At 34.1% G+C, this 26,922-nt stretch overlaps 5 protein-coding genes across 7 annotated transcripts in view; 2 read left to right on the plus strand and 3 right to left on the minus strand.

The window, feature by feature from the left end:
* The window catches only part of LOC125878425 (ATP-dependent Clp protease proteolytic subunit-related protein 2, chloroplastic), a 204,749-nt gene that overhangs the window by 61,348 nt on the left and 116,479 nt on the right, over positions 1-26,922 (plus strand). The gene's annotated exons all lie outside the window — the stretch shown is intronic.
* LOC125878421 (putative transferase At4g12130, mitochondrial) lies at positions 318-5,785 on the minus strand. Its single transcript, XM_049559671.1, has 5 exons — positions 5,200-5,785; positions 1,908-2,155; positions 1,496-1,594; positions 1,044-1,202; positions 318-963 (listed from the first exon to the last, which is right to left on the minus strand). The coding sequence occupies exons 1-5, from the start codon at positions 5,658-5,660 to the stop codon at positions 725-727; spliced, it is 1,206 nt and encodes a 401-aa protein (XP_049415628.1). The 5' UTR covers positions 5,661-5,785; the 3' UTR covers positions 318-724.
* On the plus strand, positions 12,518-13,627 carry LOC125878429 (uncharacterized). The gene is made up of 2 exons (XM_049559681.1): positions 12,518-12,742; positions 12,852-13,627. Exons 1-2 carry the CDS (start codon positions 12,683-12,685, stop codon positions 13,449-13,451), a joined length of 660 nt encoding a protein of 219 aa, XP_049415638.1. The 5' UTR covers positions 12,518-12,682; the 3' UTR covers positions 13,452-13,627.
* On the minus strand, positions 14,190-17,902 carry LOC125878427 (uncharacterized). Its single transcript, XM_049559680.1, has 7 exons — positions 17,551-17,902; positions 16,027-16,086; positions 15,861-15,943; positions 15,211-15,275; positions 15,092-15,125; positions 14,863-14,933; positions 14,190-14,773 (listed from the first exon to the last, which is right to left on the minus strand). Exons 1-7 carry the CDS (start codon positions 17,861-17,863, stop codon positions 14,683-14,685), a joined length of 717 nt encoding a protein of 238 aa, XP_049415637.1. The 5' UTR covers positions 17,864-17,902; the 3' UTR covers positions 14,190-14,682.
* Positions 18,352-24,151, minus strand: LOC125878422 (uncharacterized). 2 transcript variants are annotated; one of them, XM_049559673.1, is made up of 7 exons: positions 24,002-24,151; positions 20,523-21,005; positions 20,255-20,409; positions 20,079-20,159; positions 19,887-19,962; positions 19,726-19,809; positions 18,352-18,894 (listed from the first exon to the last, which is right to left on the minus strand). In XM_049559673.1, the coding sequence occupies exons 2-7, from the start codon at positions 20,989-20,991 to the stop codon at positions 18,674-18,676; spliced, it is 1,086 nt and encodes a 361-aa protein (XP_049415630.1). In that variant the 5' UTR covers positions 20,992-21,005; positions 24,002-24,151; the 3' UTR covers positions 18,352-18,673. The 2 variants fall into 2 exon arrangements, with proteins under 2 accessions (XP_049415630.1, XP_049415629.1); XM_049559672.1 differs by having other exon boundaries at positions 20,255-20,412.

Genomic DNA, 26,922 nt, shown 5'->3' on the forward strand with positions numbered 1-26,922 from the left:
CGATTATTCCAAATTTGTGCTGTATGCAGCCCTCCCTATCCGCTGCACCACATCCTTTGGTGGTGAATCGATTCTTTTAATTGTCTTTCTTGTGGGATGACTGCAAATTTAGCCCTTTGTTAAAAAAACAATTGATGGATTGTGGTGTCTTAGTGCTAGAGAACTGAATAGTTTTTAGAAGAAAGACATAATTGATGAATACGTTATGCATAATATTAAGATATGATTGTAATGCACGAGGCTTTATGAATGTTATGTCATAGGAAATTACCTAACAAAGTGAAAAGCAAGTTCCACTGAACCTGTGAGATTAGTTTAAGAAGTATTTACATAGTGATTGTCATTTGTATCTTTTACAAAATTGTTGTGGTGCAATCAGAGTCATAAACCAATTTATCCCAATCAAGGATACACATTGTCGTCCTCTTCTCATACCTGACTTGCCAAAGTTACCTAATTACACAGTCCTCCAACAGTTTGGGTTAAGCGCGACGGGGATTTCAACTGCCAACACCTTACATGATCCTAACTTCAACATGTTTGATTATTACATCAATAACATAATATAGTACAACAAAAACATCAACTGCTATTACAAAGTATTCCTTTCCATTCTTCATATCCAAGAACTGAAGATCTTCGAAAAAAGGGAACTCTGAAACTTGAAAGGAGTTATTGCGAACTTTGGCAGGATGTGAGTAAGCAGTCGATAAATAGGATCACTCTATGCAGTTGAAGTCTGCTCTTGTTGATCTGATAACCATTCAGCAGGCCACCACTGTGGTTTAATTGCCTGGACTTTTACATCATCCAAACCTCGAATTGTTAACGAGCCTTTAAAGGCTTCATCCAAGCGCAGAAGACCCAAACCCCGGCTTCCAAAGGCAGTTGTGACAGTTCCTGCTTTCTTTCTGGATGATGCATCAATTACTTCCGACCTTGGAGCAACTTTTTGTTCCACCTCTGGTTTAGGAGGAGGGGGGGAACTCGTCAATGGTTCTCAAATAGTATGAAGTACTCAAAAAAATAAAAAAGAAAGCTACCTTTTCCACTGTCATTCACAAACTTAAGGGGAAGCAAACGTTTTCGGATGACCCCACGATGATGTGTGCGAGCAATGAGTTCTTGTCCCACATAGCATCCTTTATCAAAGCTTATTCCATTTAAACCAGCAAGATTGTACTCAAGCGGCACAGCTTCACCTGCGAACAAAGTTATAGATCAGAAAAGTGATTCATAAACTTCAAAAACAAATGAAGGTAGAGAGTTCAAATGAAGATAAAAGGAAGGAAGAAGCGTAAGGATTAAATGAAAGGCTTTAGTTCGTTTTAGGTGACAATATCTATAGCTCTCTCAGGATACATTTCCTACATCCGCTACTATTTCAGATACTTGCAGACTCTCGAGTTGTTGTTTCCCACAAACTAATTGCATACAGAAGGGCTACAAACTCGAGCAGAAAGTGAGACTATAATATAGATCAATTAAAGCACACCTTTAGGAATCTCAGCTGAGCCTTCTGCAACTCCCTTCTCCAACCTCCACAGAAGATAATTCTCTTCGTTTGTCTCTTTGTCTGCCTCAACCAAAGGTGCTGAAGCAAATTTCAGCATATATGAGCAAGCATGTACAATATCTACGACTAGCATAACATATTGAGAAGACATAAAATTTATGCTTAATCATGCAGAAATATGAGTAGATTATCGACCAAGAGTCCATTATATACCAACTATAACTTGAATTTGTTCAAAGTCAAATTTCTGAATCAAAAAGGTGAATCAATAAAGATGAAGATAACAAGTCTACACTGATCAGCAGGATATGGGGCTGTGCCAACTTCTTCTAGACAAAATGAAGAAAACGAAAGAGATGAAGCAATGGAAAGGTAAGTAACCAAGACTTACGAGTTGTGTTGGATGGAAATATGCCCCTGAATCCAAGGCAATCTAATCTGGGATCTCTATACCATAGCCACCCACAATTGTTTCCTTGTGAAGATGACTGGCCAGAGCGATCAAACCCACCACCCCATCCAAGGGAGGCAGTATCTGGCTCTTCAGAGGACTTCTGAGTTAAATCTTGGCCAAACCTCTGCCAGCAAGAGAAATCATCAGCCACACTCTCTATTTCAACCTTAGACCTCAACCGATACCTGCATAAACAATAATATACACACATCTTTTACAAGAGTCAAAACCAATATACAATAATAACAGTAAAAGAAACTGTATCCCAAAGAACACATTTTCCGGATTTTGCCATTTCAAGCCCTCAAACAACAATTTTCTAATAACCAGGAAATACAGGCATGCATTCTAGATGAACCATCCAGTAGCTTATCCAAAGAAATAATGGTACATTGGCTTATGATTCAATCAACTAGTCACCATTAGTCCAACTATGAGGAATTGCAGATTGCAGCTTTCACAACTGCTTATCCTCAGATCTTTTACCTCGTAACTGACATCTCCACCCATAAGAGGACAGATCGGTGTCACCAAATCAATGGATCATTTCCATGTCTCATCAAAGTAGGCCTTTAATGAAAAGAACACCGAGGTTAAAGATTGTTTGAGCTGCAGCAACGAGACAAACACTTACAAATATTCAAAAATTTCGGGGCGAAGAAAAAGAGATTGAGACTGTATAAATTTCATATCCATTGCATTTGCTTAGCAATATCCAGCATTCTGCTTAAGCCCTCCATTGCCAGTATGAATAGAAAAGGGGAGAGGGGGTCTCCCTGTCTTCAGCTCTTTGTGGAGAAAAAAAGCCACTGGGCTTCAGTTACTAAGATAAGAGTACTTGCCGGTAGAGATGTTAAATTCAATCCAACTATGTCCAAATCCCTGCTTTTTGAGCAGTGAAATGAGATACGACCAGTTCAACTGATCAAAGTCTTTCTGGATGTCCAGCTTGCATAGAATACCTGCACCTCCCTCATTCAATTTCCAGTCTAGAACTTTATGTACAATCAAAGAGGCATAAGAAAAGCATTCGGATTGTTCAAGACCAACTTCACCATCACTGCTTTGAGCCTCTCTTCTAGGAATTTTGAGAAAATTTTTAAAGGCTCCCAATAAGACTAATTGGTCTATAGTCCTTAAGCTCTAATGCTCCTTTTTTTTCTTGGGAATCCAGGCAATGAAGGAAGCATTACTTGATCTCACCATCTAACAATGTTGACGGTAGTGATGTAGGGCTTCCATGATGACTGTACTGATGAAATCCCAAGAACTTTGGTAGAAATCCATTGTTCACTCATCAGGCCCTGCATCACTTGCATCAACATTGTTGGATGGTGACATCTTTTTCTCATAGGACTTTAAGCTTTGATTTCAGTTTCTAATTTTGATTGAGTTACAAGTATACAAGTAAACCAAGTTTATATGGGACATTCTTCTTTGCTGTCAATTATATCTAAAATCAGATCAGACACCCAACAGTCAACAGTCTAGCTACCGTTTCTAGATTCACTAGTTCAGCCAGTATGAGAAGTCAAAATCACTTTTTACATCACCAAGACATCATGATGGATCTCATGCAATCCCTACATAAAATAAAGAATCATCACAAGGTATAACACTGTAATGTATGCAAGGAACAAAGATTAACTAAACTATTAGCTAGAGCACCTTGTATTGCAGCAAATATGATTTGGCAAACTACATCATGGCTAGAATGAAGAAGTTTTACATATGTTTTTCTAGCATAAAAAGGGGAAGTAAGCTCCAGCCATTCCAGATGTCTTTTTGTTCGTGTATTACATAGTTCTATCATTAGGATAATTCGTACTTTGCCAGAAGGTGTGGTATATGCATGCATTAAACCTCTTTTATAGGCAGAGAACTTTTTGAGAATGATAAATAAAATGATTTGTAGGCAGAGAACTTTGCAGCTACTTTATCAACAAAAGAAAAAAAATAAAGCTAATAAGTAGATTCATTCAAAGTGATGTAAACATATATATATCACATTTTTTCTAGTCAAAGAAGTATCAAGATAATATACATCCTTCACAGTGGTTGTACATGGACTTTTCTTTGACGATATCTGAATATGTTCTGATGAATGTGCCAATGATGATAGAAACTAAGGTCTACCTCACATCTTTTCTAGGAAAAAATCTTCTGACAGATTACATCTTACTTTCCAACGTATACTGGTTGGAAGAACTGTTTTGTCCATTCAAGCTTCTCTATATACCTAACTGCATAATACATACAACATTCGACTTGCATTTACTAATTCAGGCATCTCAGAAGTTTTGTTCTGATCCTGGTTTCCATCTGAGGTAATTATGAATGGTTGGTTCTTCATACTGATTTGATGGTAACTCTGCAGGTTTATACCACACATGCCCTTAAAGTGGAAGGCCTCTTAGAAACATAACAACTATACCAGCAAAGCTGGAGTCAACCACTCCATTTTTGCTCAGGGAGTGGATCTCTTTTTCACTCGGCTTGCTCCGTCACATACCTATGACTCTCTCACTGAAGATTTCAGTTATGCATTGCTTCTCATTACAATAGTTTCCCTGGTTATAGCAATTTTTGTAACATGGATTTGATCTGAGAGGAAGGAGTTAGAGAAGTCGAGGTGAGTCAAGTCCATTAGCTACTTCAGCCCTGTGTTAGATAGGAGGGTGTGGAGATCGCGTATTATGGTAGAAGGTTAGTAGGTAGTAGAGTGTTGTCTTGCTTTTCAACGGGCTTAGGATTGTGCTTGTCATAGTATCAACCTTATTGTAGTGTCTTGTTTTTTTTATTTCTACTGTCGTCTGTTGTTTCTTGTGTTCACATTATCGCACTATTTTGTTGTTGTTACTATTTCCTAACTAGCTGCTATGTTTCCGTCACTGTTGTTTTCCTTCTCATAACTACTATGTACACAACCTTACCCTGCCCTGCATTGTCAGGGGACAACAACTTTACTTGTTACACCAATGCTCCCCTTCGTATGAATGCAGATGATTCATCATATCATCTAAGTTTATCCTTAAGCAACAATCAATTAATCAATTTCATGATGATACACCCCACAGCTACATTTATAAATATGCTCATCCAACTTCTCTTATCACAATTAACTTCAATTTAATATGTAAATACAAATATACTCATCCAACTACTCTCATCACAAATTAACTTCAATTTCATACGCAAAATGACATAAAGCTCAAAACTTGAAACTCACTTTTTCAGTGTCTGCAGAAGCTCATCCAATTCAGAACCATCAACATCAGCAAACAATTCCAGCTCCCCAGAATCAGGGCCAGGCCCGGAACCAGTCCGATCAAGCTTCTCATCAGCCCGAGGCGGCCTATACAAGAACATATCATACAAAAACCTTCCTTGAGGAGTCAAAAGAGCAGCATACACCGGAGGAACCGAAACGAACGGGGCATTGGTAGTAGTTAAAGTGGTCCTATCTTCGGGTTGTGGATTTTCTAACCTCCGTAGATCATTGGTAACAAGACCCTGAAGGAATTTAACGGTTTCGGGTCCGGTGAACCGGATAACGGATCGGGTCTTGAGACGGGAAGCCATGGGCCCTGCATTTTCGAGCTGGGATTGATGAGAAAAGCGTCTGGAAGAGTTGATAAAAGTTGAATTTTTGGGTTTGAAGAAATGAAGAGATTGTTTGAAACGGTACATTGCTGGCGGCGATGGTGGTTGCAGAGCGGTGAGGACGGCGAGTATATGAGAATTGGGTGAGGGACACGTGGATTTAGATGGTGCTACGTGGTGAATAGGGAAGGAAGTTGGGTGTTAGGTGTTTGATGAAATTCCCCACAGAAAAAATATTACAGCTTTCGAATAACTTAAACAGACGGCTTACGACGAGTGGTGGAGTGGTAACTACTCGTCTCGTGTTTAAATTCTTTTAGATATGTTTTTGTTAGAGAATATTTTACTTCCTCTTATGAAATTTTTTGTTCGTATTCAACTTTAGTTGAACTTTAAATATTGTATACGGAATAAAAAAATCAGTTTATAAGTGTCACGACTCACGATGCATTGTGCATGATACACCATAAACATCTTTTTTGTGAATAGGTTTTTTTTCTATAAATAGAAACTCAATCTAGTTTATTACTCCTTCCGTCATGATTTTCTTTTTTAGAGTTAAATTATAAGAATTTTGATTAACAATTTATGATGTATTATTCATCATATTGATATGCAAAAAGTTGTAATTTATAGTATTTTTCGTATAATTTTTGAATATCGAAATTTTTTATTTAAAATATTGAATTAATATAATCTAATTTAACTTTGAAAATTAATCAAATTTATCATCAAACATACATAAAAAAATATACCGTTAATAACTATTATTTTATTGAACGATTACACGTCATAGTTTTTCCAAAAAGAAAATCTCAACTTGTGCAACACGGCCTAGCCTACTAGAAACTAATTGTTGGGTCCTAATCAAATTGCTTGCTTGCAAAGAACGATTAAATTTCTAAAGTAAGATTAATTATTTAATGAGCAATTTGCCATTATTTTTTAAGCTTAACAAATCCGTGTACTAAAACAAACCAGATGTTTTAAGTCAACTAATTTATTTTCAACTATGGTGTTGAGTATAACAACCCAATAACTAACCAAAATTCAATATTTTTAAATTAATGAAACCATGGTAATTACTTAAACTAATTGGGCTCTAATTTCCAGTTACATCATGTTCATTTGCTTGTACATATCCGATTAATTAAAATAATGATTACAGTTACTGTAATTATATTATTGTAATATAAGGTCCATTTCGGATAAATTCAGTAATCTAATTATCATTACTAACTTTTAATAAATTTCTTATGGGCTGCTTAACAAACTCTATCCAACAATTGTTATTATGATATGTTTGTTTAGATTATATTTTCGTTTTATTTAATTTATTCACCGTCACCCCTACCTAAAAAGTATTAATTAATAATCTTATCACCTGATTAAATTTGTGTTAAAAAGATTTTTCAATTTTTAATGATTAAAGGTTTGAAGCAAGTTGCAAATCTATAGTGACACGATCAAGTGGGATTAATTAGTGCTATGGAAGATTAATGACCTAAAAACTGACCTAAAAGTTACTTCGCGCATACATAATCATTTTTTTTTCAAAGGAGAGAAGAGACTCCCTTCGTACATAATCACTCAACTATTGAAAATTATATATCAAAATATTTCTTCTTTATTTTGTCATAAAAAGTTACTTGGTATGTAGTGGATATATATGGACACACTAATTTAAGTTTAATTTTGGTATCAGTTTTAATTAATTACTATAGTACCCACGTAAGAAAGAAAGAAAAAAAAAGATCAATATATATCACTTTGGGGGAAAAGATCATATATACAACTTGTCAAAGATTGATATATTTAACAAAGTCCAACTTACTTATCATTATGTCAAAGTGATTGATGCCATGACATATTTTTTGTGCCTAGCTAGAACAACGTCAATGTTTTTATATACTTTCTCCGATCATATCGTGTCAGAATCGAAATTTTCACTAAAAAATGTAAAATATAATGAATTAAATTCAAAGAAAAGTCAAAGAATGTTAATATGTAATATATACATAAAAAATTAATTTTACATAGTTATACAATATAATTTTTCGATAAAAGATATCAATTGACATCTCATAATGCGTCCAGATTATAGAGTGTCAATAATCAATATTTATAAGGATTATATTGTGTATCTCTTTGACCATATGGTATACACGTTGAGTGTAAAGGCTAAAGTGTAAACTCACATATATAATATAATGGTGATTATCTGTTAAATCAATATAAAAAACTGATAATTAAGCTTTAGCTATCATTATATAGTCAAAGCCGTTCTATAACAGCCAATCGTGTTTTTTTAATTGATTTTTCATCATATGCTTTTTATAATAGCATTTTTCTACCAATCAAAAAAATATTCAGACAAACGACACCAATATAAAAAGGTTTGAAAATCTAAAATCTTATTATAGCTAAATACGTAAAAGATTCGGTACATGTCACTTCAATTGACTTTGAGGGAGTAGAATATTTCACTATCCTACCTAATAATTAAACAAAAAAAACGAACAATTTAATTAATACTAATACTACTATGTAATTTCAATTTGGCAGAGAAATATATTTATAAGAATTAGTTAGAAATGTTAAAAACTAGAGTGATGAATTAAAAATGCGTAAAATGAATGTTGAAATAAAATATAGTGATACCAATTCATATTAATTTCAATTGTTAAAGAAAAAACTTTTCTAATTCAATAACTTGCGAATTATATGATAACAATATAGTAATTAAATATAGTTATGTTTAATATTTTTAAAATTAATATTTGTAATTTCTACATACAATTTTTTTTAAAGAAATTATTTTCTTCATAAGACATGTCGTTGACTTTTTAAGTACGAAGAGATTTTTTTAAAAGTACGGTACGATGACGTGGCGACATAGCCAACCAATGAGGAAGGAGTAAATAATGTTTGAAGTCAACGCAATTGTCTGCTAAAATAGAGTCATATATTTTTTAATAGAATAATAACAGACGTTAATTTATTCAAAATAAAATTAAATTAAAAAAAAAAAAAAGGATACGTACACGGTATTATTGTCATTTATCTTTTACTATAAAGTATATTTTTTCTTTAAAAAAAATACAAATATAAGTTGGAAATAGTCAAAAGGGATGGATTATATATATAATTAGCAAATGTGATGATAAATGTGTATATCCTGTTTTATTAAATCTAACTAATACCAACTAAAGTCTTGTGGAGATCTAGAACTTCGACGTCAATGCATCTATTCCTTATCTTCGACTTAAGATAAATCTATTTAATTATGAACTATAGCGTGTATGAAAATTGATATTGCAATAAAAACAATATATCAGGTATATATAATCTTGTAAATGGGTCGGTGGAAAATAATGTGTATGTAATTTTATTTCTATTTTGAAAATGTAGCGAGGTTATTTTCTATGGGCCTTCGGCTCAAGTAAATCATATCAAAATAGATATGAATAGAAAATACAATACTAAATTAGAAGTTATGTAGAAAATAATGGAGAAAAGAACAATAGCAACAACAGATAATATGACAAATCAGAGTAAAGAAAATAACATGTAATAATAAAATTGAAGATAGCAAGAGATCGAGTAATATTAATTAGTAGGGAAAATTGTATATAATAGCAAACTATTAATTCAAATTAAATGCTATAAATATAGTTTGATTTAATTATACCCCATAACAAACTATTGCTATTTAACCTCTCTCCTGGTGAATCTCGCTCGCCNACAAAAATCTCAAACTGTATAAAATGCGTTTGTGTTTGTATAAAGCGAGAGAAAATTGTATATATACATATATTTTCGTTCCTCTCTCTCCCCTCTCCTAGATCTCGCTCGCCACTCTCCCAGATCTCGCTCTCTCACTTTCCTCTCTCACTTTATACAAAAACGCAAATGTATAAAATGCGTGAAAATTGTATATATACATATATTTTTGTTCTCCTCTCTCCCCTCTCCCAGATCTCACTCGCCACTCTCCCAAATCTCACTCGCCACTCTCCCAGATCTCGCTCGCTCACTCGCCTCTCTCACTTTATACAATTGATCTTTTTGTATATGTATACCAAAGCAGATTATACAACTGTTTTCTTTTGTATATGTATAGCGAAATATACATATTTATGTTTGCTATGGAGCGCAATTATGCAAAGTTTGTTATAGCATACAAATATGAATTTTGTGTTTGTTATATGTGAAAGTTGTTCTAATTAGTATTGATAGGGAAAACTAGACAAGTATTATACACAGTAACCTCCTATACCTTAGTTCTTTAACTTTCATATCCTCTTATTTATGGTCATGTTCAATAAGTTGCAGGTGTGTCGATCACATATCATTTCTAAGCACCTCTTCATAATACATCTTCAACAGACTTCTACTTCTCCTCAGACTCACCATAGCCAACTTTCACTCCTGGGGTATATATATGCACAACTATCCTTCACATGTCTAAACCATCACAAACTCGCCTCCCTCTCATTTTGTTCTTCACTGAGGTCAGTACTCCTACCATGTCCCAAACATTTTCAGTTCTAATCTTATTTTTTTTTTAGTTGACTCACACAACATCTCAATATTCTTATTTCCGCTGCTTTCATCTTCTGAACCTACAAATTTTTAATTGGCTAACACTCGATTTCATATAACATAATTTATATTTTATCCATCTCGATCTAATAAAATACTTATAACGTACACGAGGAGGCTTGTCCATCAACCTCCTTTGTCAAGAGGTGATAGAAGCGCAACCACTTAGCCCCAACCTACTTATACATATTAGTGTACATACGTACTAGCTAGTGTACTATTGTTAAACTTATTATTGGTAGTACGTACTATATTTTTGTTTGTTATATGGTTGGAGGAAGAAATTGCATTAAATTAGAGACGGGGAAAACAGAAAATGGGAAGAAGCAAAATAATATTGAGCTGTCTTTACAAAATATTGTGCCATCTTTTATTACGTCTGTTGAGTATTAATAGGAAGTAGACAAATATCTTTGTTGTTTTCACTATAAATCAATAGCCGTATACACTTTTGCTTCTACTACTTAATTAAAACTTGGCACTCTCCCCAAATACCTTTCAACTCACAATACAATGATTTCATCGGTTCAATTTATGTGATGATATTAGAAGAAAATATCAGTTTGTTATTTATTGTGTGAAAAATATCAATTTTACTCTTTATTACTCTTTATGTTAAGTGATTAAAATATATAGTCTTTCGTTATTAGGAGTTAGGATTGTTAAAGATAAACGTCTAAATTTATGTGACACTGACATTTTGATGAGATGAACACTACATGACATATCACATCATCTTCACGTTTACTTCTACCTCTAGCACCATCTTCCCCTCTACCACCCACAATTCATCATTTTCGCATAGTAAAACACAAATTTGACATTTCTAAATATGTCACATTAAATAAAATTGAGAAGATATTATAGACTTTTTTCGTTTAATTCCTTTTTGGCAAACATTCTCTTTCCTTTTGTGTGAACGTAAAAAAGAAATGTAAGTGTAGAATAACGTATTAGTTGGATGTACAGCATTTCCTAATAATTATTTTTGAGAAAAATGGGATTGCACCGCGTATACGATGACAGAGGTGAAGTAATTAAAAGGACAAGCACCAATATATTGTCATGGTTATATCAATATATAGCTTATGTTATAATATTTGTGTGATTATAAAAGCTTCTGCATAAAGATAAAATGATAAAAGTATAAGCTAATTTTTTTCAAATTTAAAAATATGTCACTTCAATTTCTATTCCAATTTATATAATTTACTTTTATTTTTAATTTATTTTAAAAAGAATGATACATTCCACCACTTCGATGAAATGGAAGTATCTTCTTTTTCTTTGGTTCCTCGTCCCGATGTTTGGTACTCATACTTCCGAATCTAAATTTGAGGTTGAGAAGTCTCACATTGGACATAAAACTTTCCCTAACAAAGGCTATATTAGGTACCCAACAATGTTTGAATCTAAAATCTCTAGTTAAGAATAAAACAATACTTATCAATTATCATTCTATCACATTAATTTTTGTTAGTAATAGAAATGTTTATGCCTTATTTTCAACAATAATTCTTTTAAAAATTTATTTCTTAAACTCTGATCAAAATACATCATATAAGTATAAATAAAAAATATTCTTTTACAATAGATTTAATAAAAAAGTTACTTAATAATTTGATGGAAAGAGATCTCTTTTTTTCGAAAAATTGATTTGTAGATCACCTATAATATATGGTGGTAGTTGACAGTGGCAGTGATCAAAGAATATATAGTAATAGTTGACGGCGGTGCTAGTTGTGATGACGGAGTTTGTTGATGGTAGAAATTGACTATAGTGGTGATAGTGGTTGATAGTGGAGGTGACGATAACTACAGAAACAGAGGCGATGATGACAAATTGATAATGGATATAATCATAATGATGAAGAAGATAAGTGTGGTAATAGCTGACAGTAGTAGTTAGCAACGGTGTGATTATGATGACAGAGGTAATTGGTGATAAACGACGTGATGGTGGTTGACAATGATAGTAGCGGTGATTATGATGACAAAGATGATTAGTGATAGTAGCGGTGATTATGAATTGAAAAATGATAAATATTATCTATATAAAAATATTTTTTTAATACTATTAAAACTTTATTCTAGATCTTAATAATTTAAGATATATTCAAACTAACCGTATCAAAAGAATATGAAAAACCGATTGAAAGGGTGTGAAAAGGCAAAAACTAAATAAAACAAGAGAAGTAAGGCAAAAGAAATCCACAGAAAAACAAGGTAATACCACCACGTTGGAATTGCATGGTAACCGTATGTCAACTCTCTTCAAAAAAATTGACCTTTTCCCTTATTCTTAGCTTTCTAGAGAATCGCTTTGCTTCCTTTTTTCTCTCTCTGTCTCTCTCAATATAAAAACCCCCCATTGTTATCACATATACTGTAATAAGCAATCCCCATTTTCACAAACTTCTCCTCAAAGAAAAAATACCAAGAATTCACCAACTACTAAACCCCATTTACACCAATTAACAAATTTCAAAAACAGAGATAAAGAAATGAAGTTAGTTTGGTCTCCAGAAAAGGCATCTAAAGCTTATATCGATACTGTTAAATCCGTAAGTATATACATACAATTTCAACAAATTCCCAATCCCCTGTTTTTTCCCTTTTCCCCCTTTTGTTTTTATTCCAACAGTTGTTGATTTTCTTGATTTTTCGATACAGTGTGAGATATTTCAAGAATCGAGTGTAGCAGAGATGATATCGGCTATGGCTGCAGGATGGGATGCTCAGATGATAGTAGAAACATGGTCGAGAGGTGGGGTTATGGCTACAAGTATTGGATTGGCTGTGGCAAATCATCATACAGGTGGTAGGCATATATGTGTAGTACCAGATGAAGATTCAAGAACAGAGTATGTAGAAGCTATGGAAAAAGCTGGGATGTCGCCGGAAGTTGTGATCGGAGAACCGGAAGAAGCGATGGATGGGTTGATGGGGATTGATTTTTTGGTGGTGGATTGTAGAAGAAATGATTTCGGTAGAATTTTGGGAGTTGCTAAATTAGGACACAGAGGTGCAGTTTTGATTTGTAAAAATGCAAGTTCAAGAATTGCTTCTGATTTCCGGTGGCGGAGTGTTCTCGACGGGAAATCAAGAATTGTTCGGTCGGTTTTTCTGCCGGTAGGTAAAGGTCTGGATATTGCTCATGTCGGAGCCACCGTGAACGGCGGCGGAAAAAAGGGTGGCTCCGGGAAGACAGAAAGTCGATGGATTAGACATTTTGATAGAGATTCAGGGGAAGAATTTGTGATACGCAAGTGATGACGTCCAAAATTCAAAATTCTTTTATATTTTTTTTCTCTTGTTTAATTATTTTTCTTTTAGGTTTTTGTGTATATTATAGACTATACAAAATTAACCAGGTTCCTGTTCTTGCCAATTTTGATATATGCTAGTGCTTATCTTTCGAGGTTCTGTCAAAAACATTCACTCTACTTGTGAAATTAGACTTTTTAATATATGTCAGTGCTTATATTTTGAGATTTTGTCAAAAATAATCACTCTATTTTTATGAAATTACACTTAGTTATTGCTAGTGCTTATCTTGGTGATGAAAATTGTATATAGGTGTCATAAAATTTTGGATTAAATAGCACACAGATTTCATAGTTGTAATAGAAATCAGAATTGACCAGATACAATAACTTCCGTTACGTTACTTATTCACGTCTTCGAGAAAGGCAAATAAATATTAAATGCTTCAACAATATTTAATGGTGTTCGATAATACTCTTCCGTATTTTTGTTGTTTCTTAATATCACTATCTAACAAAAGAAAATACGATATGACTTGTGATGCAGTGATGGAACTGCTCCACTAGAGGTATCAAATTCGAGCCTTGATAGGGAGAAAATCATGTTGGGAGCAGTACTCCCGAATGACCCTGCAGTGCCAGTGTGCGATCTAAATTTAGTTGGGCTCCAATGTTTCATTATTCCTTGTATAAGTGAATCATAAAAAATTACATATATGAAAAGTAATGAAACATACAAAAATTTCAACAATTACTAAATATGAACACATAGTTATAGCAGTACAATGAGTTCCATGCTAAGAAATTTAAAGGCTGAATTCATAAAACAAAAATCCTGAACCAGCCTGTCACACACAAGACGTCGGACGTCGGAACATAAAGAAGACGGGTGGCTGCATTATTCTTTTTGTGTGTGTGCGTGTAACTACAGAGGCAATACTCACCCAAGACCTAAGCTTACCTATCCAATATCAACATCTTCAGAAAGTGCAAAGATACCTTGCTCTAGTAAATCCTCTCAGCTAAAGCTTAGGCTGGTTGGCAATGTCTAGATTCTTTAAAGCTAACACAGTGTATAAGTTATATCAAGAAGCCGTCATCTGAAGGACCTACAGAGGATTCTGTACTGATTCCTCAAACATTTTTGTATCGTTTAAAAGTAGGATGAAGGAAATGATCAAAGTGCTGGGAGAATTTGATAGCAAAGTGCCTGTGTTAGACATCTTGAGCTCTTGGAGTTAGTCATAACTATCTCTGCTTCTTCGCATAGCCTTCTTTTGTGACTGGGCCTTCTTATTGTCAAGTCGTTTGCGCTCCCCAATAGCAGCCCTTTTTAATAGGGAAATGAGATTGGTTATTCCAGAAAATTACAAGTTTGCATAAAATCACATAATTGGTATGTGTTTGAGAATGCTTACAATTTCGTTATTCTTTTCACTTGCTCTTCAGATGGAGGTGGTGGTACATAAGAAGCAGCATCAATTATATCCTGTGATACTGAGAATAATGAGAAATTCATAATAGACCTGTATATGGAGGAACAAATCTACTCACTGAAACATCATCTGAACACTCAAAGATGGACTTCTACCATTCCAATTGATAGAAAGTGGGAACAGTCATATAATGAATGATCCATATGAGTACCTGTAATTTACTCAAAGCATCTTCGATGTTACCCCTGAAAAGAATCATAGCACGCAATCAGCTTTGTGGCGTTGAATAAGGTCTAAGCAAACAGAAAATAATATAGGGAAGAGGCTCACTTCTGAGTTCTCGTCTTTGTTGAAGAGATCACAAGCTCTCCATCCTTATTTATCCTATTCTTTTCCTGTTTAGAATATTAAAAACTTAGCCCAAGTGTTAGGTGAGTTGAAACTTGCAGTAAAAAAAGAATAACAATAATTATAATGCAAATTACGCACAAGCATTATGGCCTTTTCCAGTTATCAGATATGCGAATGTGTAGAACAAGCATCATTAATCAGTATACATCAAATCTTCAATCACCTAATTATGGATCTAAAAGTGTACAGGGAAGTTATCAGCATTTGGTAAAAAATAATTGCAACCAGTCCATAGCCAATGGAAACCATACATTTATGGAGAACAGTGGCAAAGTGTCCCTTCAAACCATCATGAAATCATGACAGATAAGGCACTTACTCCATAATACGCCATAAGCGTTCATGATGGTAAATTAGCAAAGAGCTAGCGTGACGTATCTCTCTATACATAAAAACCTTTCTTTGCAAGAGACGTGACAGGAAGAACCAAGAAACGGACTTTAACATTCTTGTACCAACTTAAATAATAGCTAGTTGGATGCAATGAAAACTGAGATACTCCTTGATTAAGACCACTGAGTTATCTTTCTAAAGAAAGCATAAACAGTAAAATACAGGTCTTCGTTCACCATTTGCAAAATCTTCTCTCTGACTCTGTCACTTAACCAATAAGCTTTTTCAACATTGAACCGCATATCCACCTTGGTATTTACTGTAAAGATAAAAATTTCTTAAGAAAGAAGGAAATGAAAACTTAGAAGGCAAACTTATCTTCTGAAAAAAGCTGCACCAGACCTTTATTGACATTTTGACCTCCAGGACCTCCACTTCTTGCAAAGTTGACAGTCACGTGATCTGGACCAAACAATAGAACAAAGAAGAACACCACCAAAAGACTTAGCTTTTCCATTTTGTTCAATAAATACAAGACATCCTGATCAAAAAGCTGAATAATTAATCAGAAGCAACACTTCTTCCATGTGAAAAACTAAATTGAAATGAACATAAAAGACGAGAGCATGTAATGTACCAGAGATCAACCATTCTCATTTTTCTACACCCCCACCCCCTTGTGTCCTCTCATAAGAGTAAGTTACAAAGATCTTTTATAGGTCAGTATAAGAAACCTGGCCTTTCTTTTAGAAAATATGCATGAAAAAGAAAGGTTTTGATGAATATTAGATATTCCAAGTGGCTTTTGGCTTGTCACTGAGCAGAAGAGCCATATTAAGCAATTTCATACTGTAGCTGTTACAACTACTTCTGTCCTAAGAAGTTAAAAAGGAAATCCAGAATAAGTTTAAATTGGCAATAGTCGCTTTAGTCCTACTCAACCTGTGGAGCAAATTTGACTAGTATCCCCATAGTCTTTGACATTGATGTTATGCAATACACATTCTTTCTTTCCTTTTTTAAATGAAGGTGGTGTCTGGGTTAGTTTATGCACACCTCATCTATTCCACCGTGTACTTGCTTTTGTACACCAATACAAGTATCTAGCAACTCTACTCACTGAGGCTTAGGCTATACATATTCTAGCAGTCTTTTTAATAGCAGTCCTAGTCCAAAGTATTTTAACATTTGTGGCTACTCTTAGACAATTTTCCCTACTACCTACTGCTCTGTGCTTCACAATTCACATACAAATTCCTCAAAATCTTTCTGGTGAAAATCACAAATAATTCTGAGACCAAGTAACAAAGACTCTAGACCCCAACCCAAAACAAAAGAAAAAAGAATCACTGGAGAAGTGGCACTCTCAGCCCAACAAAAAAAATTTGATGACACCGATTATAATCCAACTTCCAAGCTAACGCCCACTATAGCTTTGCCATTTCGACATCACTTGTAAGGTAATATATTCACACAGCTGATTTCTCGAATACCATTTCATATGCAATCAGTCAGTAAAACAAATTTCATTTGCTTAACTCTATGAAATTATCAAGTACCCCGACATGGAGATGGAAGTGAAAGGATATCAATTGATCAACTATGTCTTCATCGGAACTAATGGGCTACGCCATTGGGACAATCTCAATGTGAGATGATACACCAACTAATTTTGAGTTCCAAATCTGCTTCAAGGCTGTACCACTAAACTACAGTTACTGCATTTAAAAAATGGACCTTCATTTCCGACAGACCAAAACAAACTCTAAAACTTACAAAAAATATAAATTTTACAGGATAAGGTGTTCCATACATTGCTAATCTAAGTCCCGATTCAATTAATAAATTCCAAGCATTTTCAGTGGAAGTCAATGAAAATTGGAGATGGAAAAAGATGAGCTTCATATATAGAGGCAATTGAAATACCAAGAGTAATCTTAGGAATAGGATCGTTGCCCGCAGCTTGAGCTCGCTCCTTAGCTTCATGTAACAGCTGTTGAACCTGAGCAAGCCGCGCCGGAGACTTCTTTCCATCATCAGCACCACCGTTGGACGACGCCGCACACCTAACCGGACTAAAAGAGAGACTCCGTGATAAAATTCGATGACTCACAACAAGGTTCGTCGCCGGGAACGCTGCCGGCGAGATGTGGATGAAGCGAACAACATTTGGGAAGTGTATTGACGGACGGAAAATTCCCCGGACGAGAAAGCTTGTGATGGTTCTGAATGATGCCATTTTCCGGTGCGAAAATTGAAGCCCAAAGGGTGAGCTTATAGCATCAAAAAGTAATCAAGACAAAATTACTACAAAAATGACTAATTTGTCCCAAAATAATTATCAATTTAAAAATCTACGACAAACTTGATTATTATTTTCTATTATACTTTTTAAAACACTGACAAAGAAAAATATTTTAAGAGAAAATACGATCAATTACTTAATAAACTATACCTTAAGAGAAAAAACAATCAATTCTTTATATCGGCGTATAAAGAATTCAAACGACAATTATGATGAAGCGGAGAGTGAAAAAGGTTAGAAATATAAGGAAATCAAGTAAACAAACGTACAATAGCCTTTTTTTAATTGTTTGGAAGTTGATTTACTAGAAGTCTATTTGTATGCAAGTATTCATCCAGAAGACTCAACTTCTCCTTATACATCAATTTCACAGAACAAAGCTTGCAGATGCCTCGCAATTATATAATCAAACGAGCAAGACGCAGAATAACCTAACTATGTTTATGAAGCTGCAAAACATATTCAACTAACCAAAATTATAAGGTACTAATATTATGTGACTATGTTCAAACATCCCTGACCATTCTCTCTCATACCCACCCAGTTAAAGGAGCGGGAGCAGCCACACATTACAACAGTTACACAAATTTGCTACAACGATTATTCAACGGTGGCATGCAGGAAGGATAAGGGCATAGATGTGCCTGCTTTCTGCAAAAGAAAAGCAGAATAACAAGATGCTAGAGCAGCTACTATTCATGACTACACATTGTGAAGCAGCAAATGACTTTTGCGACAGATGCTTCAACGTTTCTTAGCTCGCTCCATATTACTAGCAGTGGTGCCCTTTGAAGAACTCCTCACATTCCCAGCATCTGTTTTTGGCCTCTGTGAATGCATTGGATGGGAAGGGCCAGCAGCATTACTTACACCTGGTCCGAGGTTCCCTGAATGATGTGCGCTCTCCGTCAAAGGAAGTGCCCATCCACCCCTATTTGCACCATTATGGACACTGCTACCAGACCCTAGAACAAAGAAGTTGAGACATTAGAATAATGGAACACGCAAATGTGCGGAGGGGCTAATATGACACAAATTGAAAAGAAACTCAACCATCTGGCAGTTACTGGTTTGCATATATCATATCCATATCCGCCAATACAATTATCTCTATGGAAAAGAAAAGGACTCCAGTTTTCCAAGACCAAAAATATCACACCCGTCGCTATATCATGCAATTTCTATCACAATGTGAACTTTAAAGGAGAGCTGGTTTGATATTCAATTATCTTTATGGAAAAGAAAAAGAATTCTCGTCATCCAAAACCAAAAATATCAGACACACTATCAACCAAATCCCCCCAAAAATGTGAACAAGGAAAAGGAAAAAGAAAAAGAGAGAAGTAGTTGGACATTTAAACAACAACTAAGTCTTGGTCCCAAACAAGTCCAGATCGGCAATATAAATCCCACTTCTTCATTTAAGCTCATTTTATATAGTCACACTAAGAAAAAATTCTAGTGTAAAAAAAATGTGCGTCTGTTTACATATATCTATAACAATAATAATTATAATTATAATAATTAATAAAAATATTTGACGTTCTCTAACAAGTCTAAAACCTATTCTCCACGAGTAGATGATATTCAATTATCTCCATGGAAAAACAAAAAAGTAGGGGGAACATAACACCAACCTACAGAATTTTACCCCACCCCCCAAAAATACACACTGTTTTAAAGATGTTTTACACAAATGGATGGTATAGGACATACTTGCATATCGACAAGTTTAAAAGTTAGGAGAGCAAACAGAATGATATACATGCATATCCTGGTATACTTAGCAGTTTCACCTTGTAAATTAAACCCACCATACAGGCCAGGTAGCTGATTTCTAGCTTTTCCTTTCCAGGTTTCTTCAAATCCATCAAGTTCATCTAACAAAAGACACCAATTATTCAGAAGCAGTTCACAGGAACCAACAAATGAGGAATCTCGTTTAGCAATCACTTACTTTCATTAAGGTTGTGCAATGTCTGCATGGTGTCCACCCTGCCATCTGAATTGAGTTTCCGCGACAAAGAATGACCCTATATTATCAAACTTCCATCAAGTCATTTAAAGCATAAAAAAAGAGAGGAAGGTCTTGAGAAATCAAGAAAATAAATAGGTAGTTCCACCTTAACTGTCAGCGAGAAGAACATACCTTATTATGTATTCCCCTTGAAACCCTGTGACTTGCTTCCCCAGTAGCGGAATTGGCTTCTTTACTTTCCTCGAAAGTCAGCTGCAAATACAAATAAACAATGAAAGATATGGCAAGGCCATAGCAAACCCGAGCTCTATAGTCCCCTATTAAGTGCTATAATCAAAATCACTTACTCCATCACTTCCGCTCCTCCTGGTTTTGGAAGAAGTGTAATAGGTGCCATTTGCACCACCATAGGACACGGTGGAACTCTGAAAGCTAAAGCTACGAACTTGAGGCTGTTGAACAGTATTTGCTCTCTGGAATACCATTTGTTTACTCCTCCTCTCTGCTATAAGCAATATATCATTCTTCAATCAATATCTATACAAGCAAAAGACCTTATAACCCTGGAAATGAAATTAAACTATACACACATAATTATAACGGAACTATGCTCACCTCCTGCTTCATCATCTGGATATTCAATAAAAGGCTCAGTTCTTGACCTAGCATGCTTTCTCGTGTTCTGTTTCTTCTCTTTCAGAATATCATTTTCCTCTTTCTCATCATCAGAGTCCAACTCCTCAATAACAGGACCCCTAGACCTAGGCTGCTGGAAGGGGACAGAAGGTTGTTGGAAGGGGACAGAAGGCTGTTGGAAAGGGACAGAAAACTGTTGGAAAGGGACAGAAGGCTGTTGTTCCAGAAATCCAGTCACGTGCGAGTCCATGAATGGACCTCCGCGAGGACCAAAAGGGCTCGATCCAAACATGCCTCCAAATGGGTTTGTGAAGAAAGGATCATCAAACGGGTCTCTGCCTCCAAAAAAGCCAGGTAATAAACTCCTCTGACCTCCAAATCCACCAAAACCACCAAAACTACCAAAAGGATTACCAAAATTGGAAAAGGGGTCTCTGCCTCCCTGCATTTTCAACTTTTGGCCTGAAAATTAACCAAAGATCGCTTCACTCAGTAAAATGTATTATATAAACAACAATATCTTCATGCACAGTGGTGGAAGCAAACAAGGTAAAATAAGTCTGGAGATGCGAGTTTGAACCCAAACAAGTCAAGCAAGCATTTCAACTGTATGGAAGCAAGAAAGTATGTAATCCACTGTGAAATAATAAGAAAGTGAAAGCTATATAAGTCTTCCTTCTCTCGGAACTAAAATTACTTGGAACTGTGACCCGGAGTAAACTTTGGAAGTTGATGACTCTTGTTCTCTAATCTCCATTTGTCTTCCCCTCCTTATAGTTATATCATCTATCCCTTGCTACTTTGTACATTGAAGCTCAAGCATAAATCAGCTATTTGACTATTGTAACAGAGTATATGCAAATCTGCATGTAAACTCACTATGCATGAAAATCTTTTAACTAGTGTTTCATTTCTATCTCACCAATAGTAGCTTTGCATATCCAAGTGAAAACAATCTTCCAACTGATTTTCTGTCTTTTCAAATCAAAAGATATTAAACATCTGGATAAAGTTGGGGAGTACAGTGGTAAGAAGCGACCATTATAAGGGGTTGATCCTTTCTTAAGGGTAAATACTATGACACAAGCTAGCAAGACTGAAGCCTTCCCCACCAAGAAAAAAACTTCTAATAATATCCTCTATAATTGCACTCGGTGAATTTTCATATTCTAAATGCACTCAATGATGACATAAGTATTTATAAATACTTCACACACTATGTAACAGACTAATATGAAGTGGCCGAAATTTTTTCACATGCATAGACAAAGCCTTATGTTAAAGTATTGACTCACAACAATATAAGAATCTAAAAAGACCAACACAATCATATGAGGTTTCAGTATAGTTTTCATGTCGTCCTTTAAGGTAAGATGCATTTTATTTTGTAAATTTAAATTCTTGAAAAGATTTAAATAATCATAGACTAAACTATTTCTTTCTTCATATGCATCTAAATCACCAAATGATTTAGATAATAGAATAAAGAGTAAGATTGTAAGAGAAACTTCATATGACTCTAAATCACCAAATGATTTAGATAATAGAATAAGGAATTAGAGAAACTTGGCGTCGAGTTTCAAAAATTTTGACAACAAAAAAGAAGAAAAATTGAAGGAGAAGGTCTAAAACGAACCTTAGTCATTCGTATGACTATATATTATTTCATTAAAGGAAAAAGGAGAATTATAAATTTAAGTTATTTCTAATTATAGAAAAACAACAGGATAGTCTAAAAAAGAAAATGTGTCACATTAATTGATATGGGGAGAGTAATATTTTATGCTTAGTAAAAAAGGAAAAAAAAGTCAGCTAAATCCAAATTAAGAAGTTTTACAACATGGTAACAATATAAAATAGTAATAAAGCACATTAAGATCATGGAATGCCCATAGCCCACAAATCACACCTGAGAGGTAAACCACACTAGGTAAGCCATGAGCGACAAGCTCGACTAAGAAAATATGCAATGCGTTTCAAACTTGAAACCTCCCATTTGGGAGATTCCCTGCTCAACCAACTCGACCACCCTTCCGGATAGCTTTGATTGTAGTCTTATTCCACTAAATTTGTGTTGCTTCCTAGACGTTGTAGGTTTACCTTGTCCTCTTCGTATTTTCAATCTCATTTACTAATAGAAGAGGCTTTTTCTCCCATTCTATCCTTTTATGTGTTAATTCTCCCACTTCTAATGTGATCCCCTCTAGTCTTGTCTGATCTTATATGATTGTTCATTTGTCTTAACATATATTGTTCTAATGAAATTCATCTTGTGGATGGGATGATCTTATTCCACATCATTTTTGTATTGCTCCAAACTCCAACAACCCTACTTCAATTTATGCTACTGCTGATCAATTTAACAAGTCTTCTAAAAGATAGAAATACAAAACCTAGATACTTGAGTTGTTTGCATTTAGCATTTTGCACAACACTACCGTTCACTCTCACGTCTCCTTTCATTCTTCCTACTGGAAGCTAGACACACCAACGGGAACTAATCTGTCTTATTTTAGTTGAGGACCTTGAGGTGAGTTCAACTTCCTAGTTGGTCTCACCAATTAAGAATATATCATTTGTCCCAATATCTTAGGGGAGAATTACTACTCCCTCCATCCATCTTTGTTTATCCACTATACTAAAAATGAATGTCAAGAGATGATTAAGAGCTTGGTTCATAATTTACCCTTATCATTAACTATAATCACTTCTCCAATGCATTTCCCAAAACATTATATTTAACTATAACCATTTCTCCAATGCATTTCCAAGACATTATATTTATTATATTCAAAGGATAATATGGTAAAATTGTCATTTTATTATTGTTCCTTAAGAAGTGTGTCAAATCAATACTGAACAAATAAAAATGGACAGAGGGAGTAACTTCAACCAGACCTCTAGTAAATTGCTAACAACAAACAAATACGGAAAACGTTAACTTGAGAATGAAAAGTCCAACCACCAATACATTGTATACCAAAATTCTCTCTTCTTTCATACAACGCACAGCGTACCTAACCCCACCACCAAAAAATAAAGTAGTTACTTCCTCCTTGCTAGTATAGATTCTTATCCAACGAACCCTACCCAATAATATAAACATTAAGATAACAATAGATCTTGCAATATAACAGATAACATAAACAAAGTTATGGAGAAAATTGTTTGAGTAAATCAATCAAACGCTGCATTTCTATTACCAAAAAACCAAAAGATAGTTAATTTATCATTTACAAGCATAAACCGGTTCATCTAATCGCCACGATCATCTCAAAATTTAAAGAACAGTTCATCTCACACTTCAATAACAGAAAATCACCAACCATACAAACCATAAATTAGGGTTCCAACAATAGAAACTATCATCGATCCTCAAATTAAACCAAAAAAAATCTTGTTTTACAGTAAATACAAGCGAATCAAACCCTGATCAGAGAAGATTGAAGAAACATTACCTGTAAAAACTAGAATTTATCAAAATTTACGAAGATTAAATCGGAGCAGAAGGATTTTTTTTCCTTCTGGATATTCGGATGAAAAATATAGATTTACGGATATCGGATTTTTGTTAATTAACTGACGGTTTCGCGAGGAATGTTCTAGTACGTGTCAGCAAAAGTGTTAGAATGGGCTGGGCTTCTGAAATATAAAGCCCAATCTTCTTGCTATAAAGACCAAAGATCTAGTCCAACAACTTTATGGGTATATCATGTACATTTAAAAAATGACCAATATGTATTTTGGACTGGTTTACACCAAATGTCCCTTTATAGATGAATGGTTGTATTCTTATATTGTCTTTTAAATAGTTTTTCTACCTCCACGAGGTAGTGGTAAGGAGTCTGTGTATACTCTATCCTTTTCAGACCCTACTTAGTGAGATTTTACTGGGTATGTTATTGTTGTTGGTTGTATTCTTATTTTGAACGGTTATGCAAATATCGCTCTTGAGAAATTATTCTTATGGATAATGTCGAATTTTATAGAAGAAACATTAAATTGTCGCTTAACATTTGCAATAACTCACAACTTATAAATTATGGTATGATATTTTTCGTGATATTTTTTAGTTTGCTCGAAAAAAGATCTTTAAAACATGATCCAAAATGACCATACATTGCAAGAGATTTTTAAAATAAAATAAAATTTTTAAAAAGGACATTTACTACACAGTTATCTCAAAAAGGAAATATCAGCAAAAAAAAAAAAACTCACTACATTCCCCCACCACCTACCACCATCACCACACACCAGTTTGTAACAAATATCACTTTGATACATTTCTCCTTCACGGATAATCTTTTACGTATTAAAACTTTTTTCAATTATGTCTAATACACGTCACTTTTGTTCAACGCATTTTCATATAAGGTGGTGTTTGTGTGTCGAAATTAGGATCATAACTCTTGCTCAAATATCTGTAAACTATTTATTGTCAATTTTGTTACAATTTTTTAAAAAAATATTTTTAAAAAGAAAAAAAACAGATACCCGTGATCTTCTGGAAATAGTCAGCGCCTTTTAAAAATATAAAAATAAAAAATGAAAAATGGACCACATGACAATCACAATCACATAGCAAAACATAGTGCACAATGACTGCTGGATCTATTTTCCCATTGTGTATCATTTATTACTTTCACATGCCCTATTCCTTCTTTGCTTCTGTATATGTAAGATGTTTGATTAATGATATGTGTCCATCTTTGCCTATGAAATTTAATGAATGGTAGATGACGAGAGTTAATACTACTACTATTAGTATTACTATATTCATTTTCATATTTAATACCACCACCAACACACATACCTACCATTCTTTAATGTTAGAGAATGACACATTTCAGTCTAGAATTTGCTTTTTTCAGTTCTTGAAAAAATTGTGTAGATTCATCATCAGAACAAAGGCAACTTAAAGCTGATATTTTCATGAGAAAAGGTTATTATATGAATGTTACTATCATCGACAGTGTGACCTAGTGATCATCGATGGAGTGGTAACACAAGGTCCTAAGACGATTTATTGCCATTTATCTCAATTTTGGTGAATAAAGTTACTTGATTTGTTGTTGGTAGGAAATGAAAGATATTTTGTGAAACTAATCAAAGTGTGCAAATTGTTCAGGATAGCACATTATAATTTATTATAAAAATAAATGAATAATATGAATGTGTATTAACTAGTGCTATAGTTTGTATGAAAGAATTCCAAAATGATACACATATGAACGTTTTGTTTGGTTTAACCATATGGTTTTTGAAGTCAATTAACTCGATTAATATGGATTCGTGACAGGTAGATTCACTAATGGAAGTAAAACACTTATTTACAAAAGTTATTATTAACAAAATGATACGTATGAATGTTTTCTTTGGTTTAATTAGTCATGTGGTGTTTGAAGTTTATTAGCTCGACTAATGCAAATGGTCAACAAACTCATATAGATGCTAGAAATAGTTGAGATTGCAAATAGAATGGTACACAATTTGATTTTGGAGAATATATGTAACACATTAAGTAAAATTTAGGATGGAACTCTAATGAATAGCCAACCTTATGGTTGAAAAATGCAAAACTCTACTTTCTTCATTTTAGCTTTGAGATGATTTTAGCTAGTGACCACTTTTATGAGGCCCTTTTAGCGATGCTCGAATTAGTGTCAAATAAACGCACTATAATAGAAGCAAAATTATTGTTATCAAGAAATATCTATTTTCAAATATTTGAGACATTAACTTAAATTTTGACGTGGATATCCAGACTCAATCAGTTAAAATAAAAATTTTAATAGACCATAAATGTAGTTTCCGCTAATGCAGGGTGGGATTGAAGTCCTTCTCCAAATGGCTCTATTTGGATTTTTGCATTCACACTATTAATTTAGTATCACTCTTTATGGGTACTTCATTCTTTTGCCTTTATGATTCTCATGCAAATCAAGAATGTACGTAATTAAATGAAACATTTAATTTTCCATGACTTCTTTCCTGCATATTTTATGATTGTAATAAAATGAAAACATTTAATTTTCCACGACTTTTTTTCCTGCTTATTTTATGATTGTAATTAAATGGTCTAGGAATGTGAACTATTTCTCTCCTTACAAGTGATGAAAATTTCAGTATAACTGGATATTATATGAGTTTTATCTTTAAAATTTGTAGTATTGATTCCAATTGTAATATTTTTAATAGTTTGATAAATTTTTGTATGTACTAATATAAATAAGCTTCATATTAGAAGTATTGAATATTCATGATTATATTTAGGTGCTATTTTGTGTGAGTTAAATTAATAAATTACCTGGTTCAGGTCGAATCAAAAGGATGTGATAAACATTTTGAGTGAGTGTGTGTGTGGGGGGGGGGGGGGGGG

Source organism: Solanum stenotomum, chromosome 10 (genome assembly GCF_019186545.1).
Source record: "Solanum stenotomum isolate F172 chromosome 10, ASM1918654v1, whole genome shotgun sequence".
NCBI classification, from domain to species: Eukaryota; Viridiplantae; Streptophyta; class Magnoliopsida; order Solanales; family Solanaceae; genus Solanum; species Solanum stenotomum.

Coding starts and splice junctions, on each gene's coding strand:
- LOC125878429 (XM_049559681.1), top strand. CDS start 12,683: ATGAAGTTAGTTTGGTCTCCAGAAAAGGCATCTAAAGCTTATATCGAT. Junction 12,743..12,851: donor ATATCGATACTGTTAAATCC/GTAAGTATATAC, acceptor TTTTCGATACAG/TGTGAGATATTTCAAGAATC.
- LOC125878421 (XM_049559671.1), bottom strand. CDS start 5,660: ATGTACCGTTTCAAACAATCTCTTCATTTCTTCAAACCCAAAAATTCA. Junction 1,203..1,495: donor CTCAGCTGAGATTCCTAAAG/GTGTGCTTTAAT, acceptor CTTTGTTCGCAG/GTGAAGCTGTGCCGCTTGAG. Junction 964..1,043: donor TGTGAATGACAGTGGAAAAG/GTAGCTTTCTTT, acceptor CTCCTAAACCAG/AGGTGGAACAAAAAGTTGCT.
- LOC125878427 (XM_049559680.1), bottom strand. CDS start 17,863: ATGGCATCATTCAGAACCATCACAAGCTTTCTCGTCCGGGGAATTTTC. Junction 16,087..17,550: donor TATTCCTAAGATTACTCTTG/GTATTTCAATTG, acceptor TGTTTGGTCCAG/ATCACGTGACTGTCAACTTT. Junction 15,944..16,026: donor AGGTCAAAATGTCAATAAAG/GTCTGGTGCAGC, acceptor TTATCTTTACAG/TAAATACCAAGGTGGATATG.
- LOC125878422 (XM_049559672.1), bottom strand. CDS start 20,991: ATGCAGGGAGGCAGAGACCCCTTTTCCAATTTTGGTAATCCTTTTGGT. Junction 20,413..20,522: donor TCCAGATGATGAAGCAGGAG/GTGAGCATAGTT, acceptor TATTGCTTATAG/CAGAGAGGAGGAGTAAACAA. Junction 20,160..20,254: donor GGAGGAGCGGAAGTGATGGA/GTAAGTGATTTT, acceptor TTGTATTTGCAG/CTGACTTTCGAGGAAAGTAA.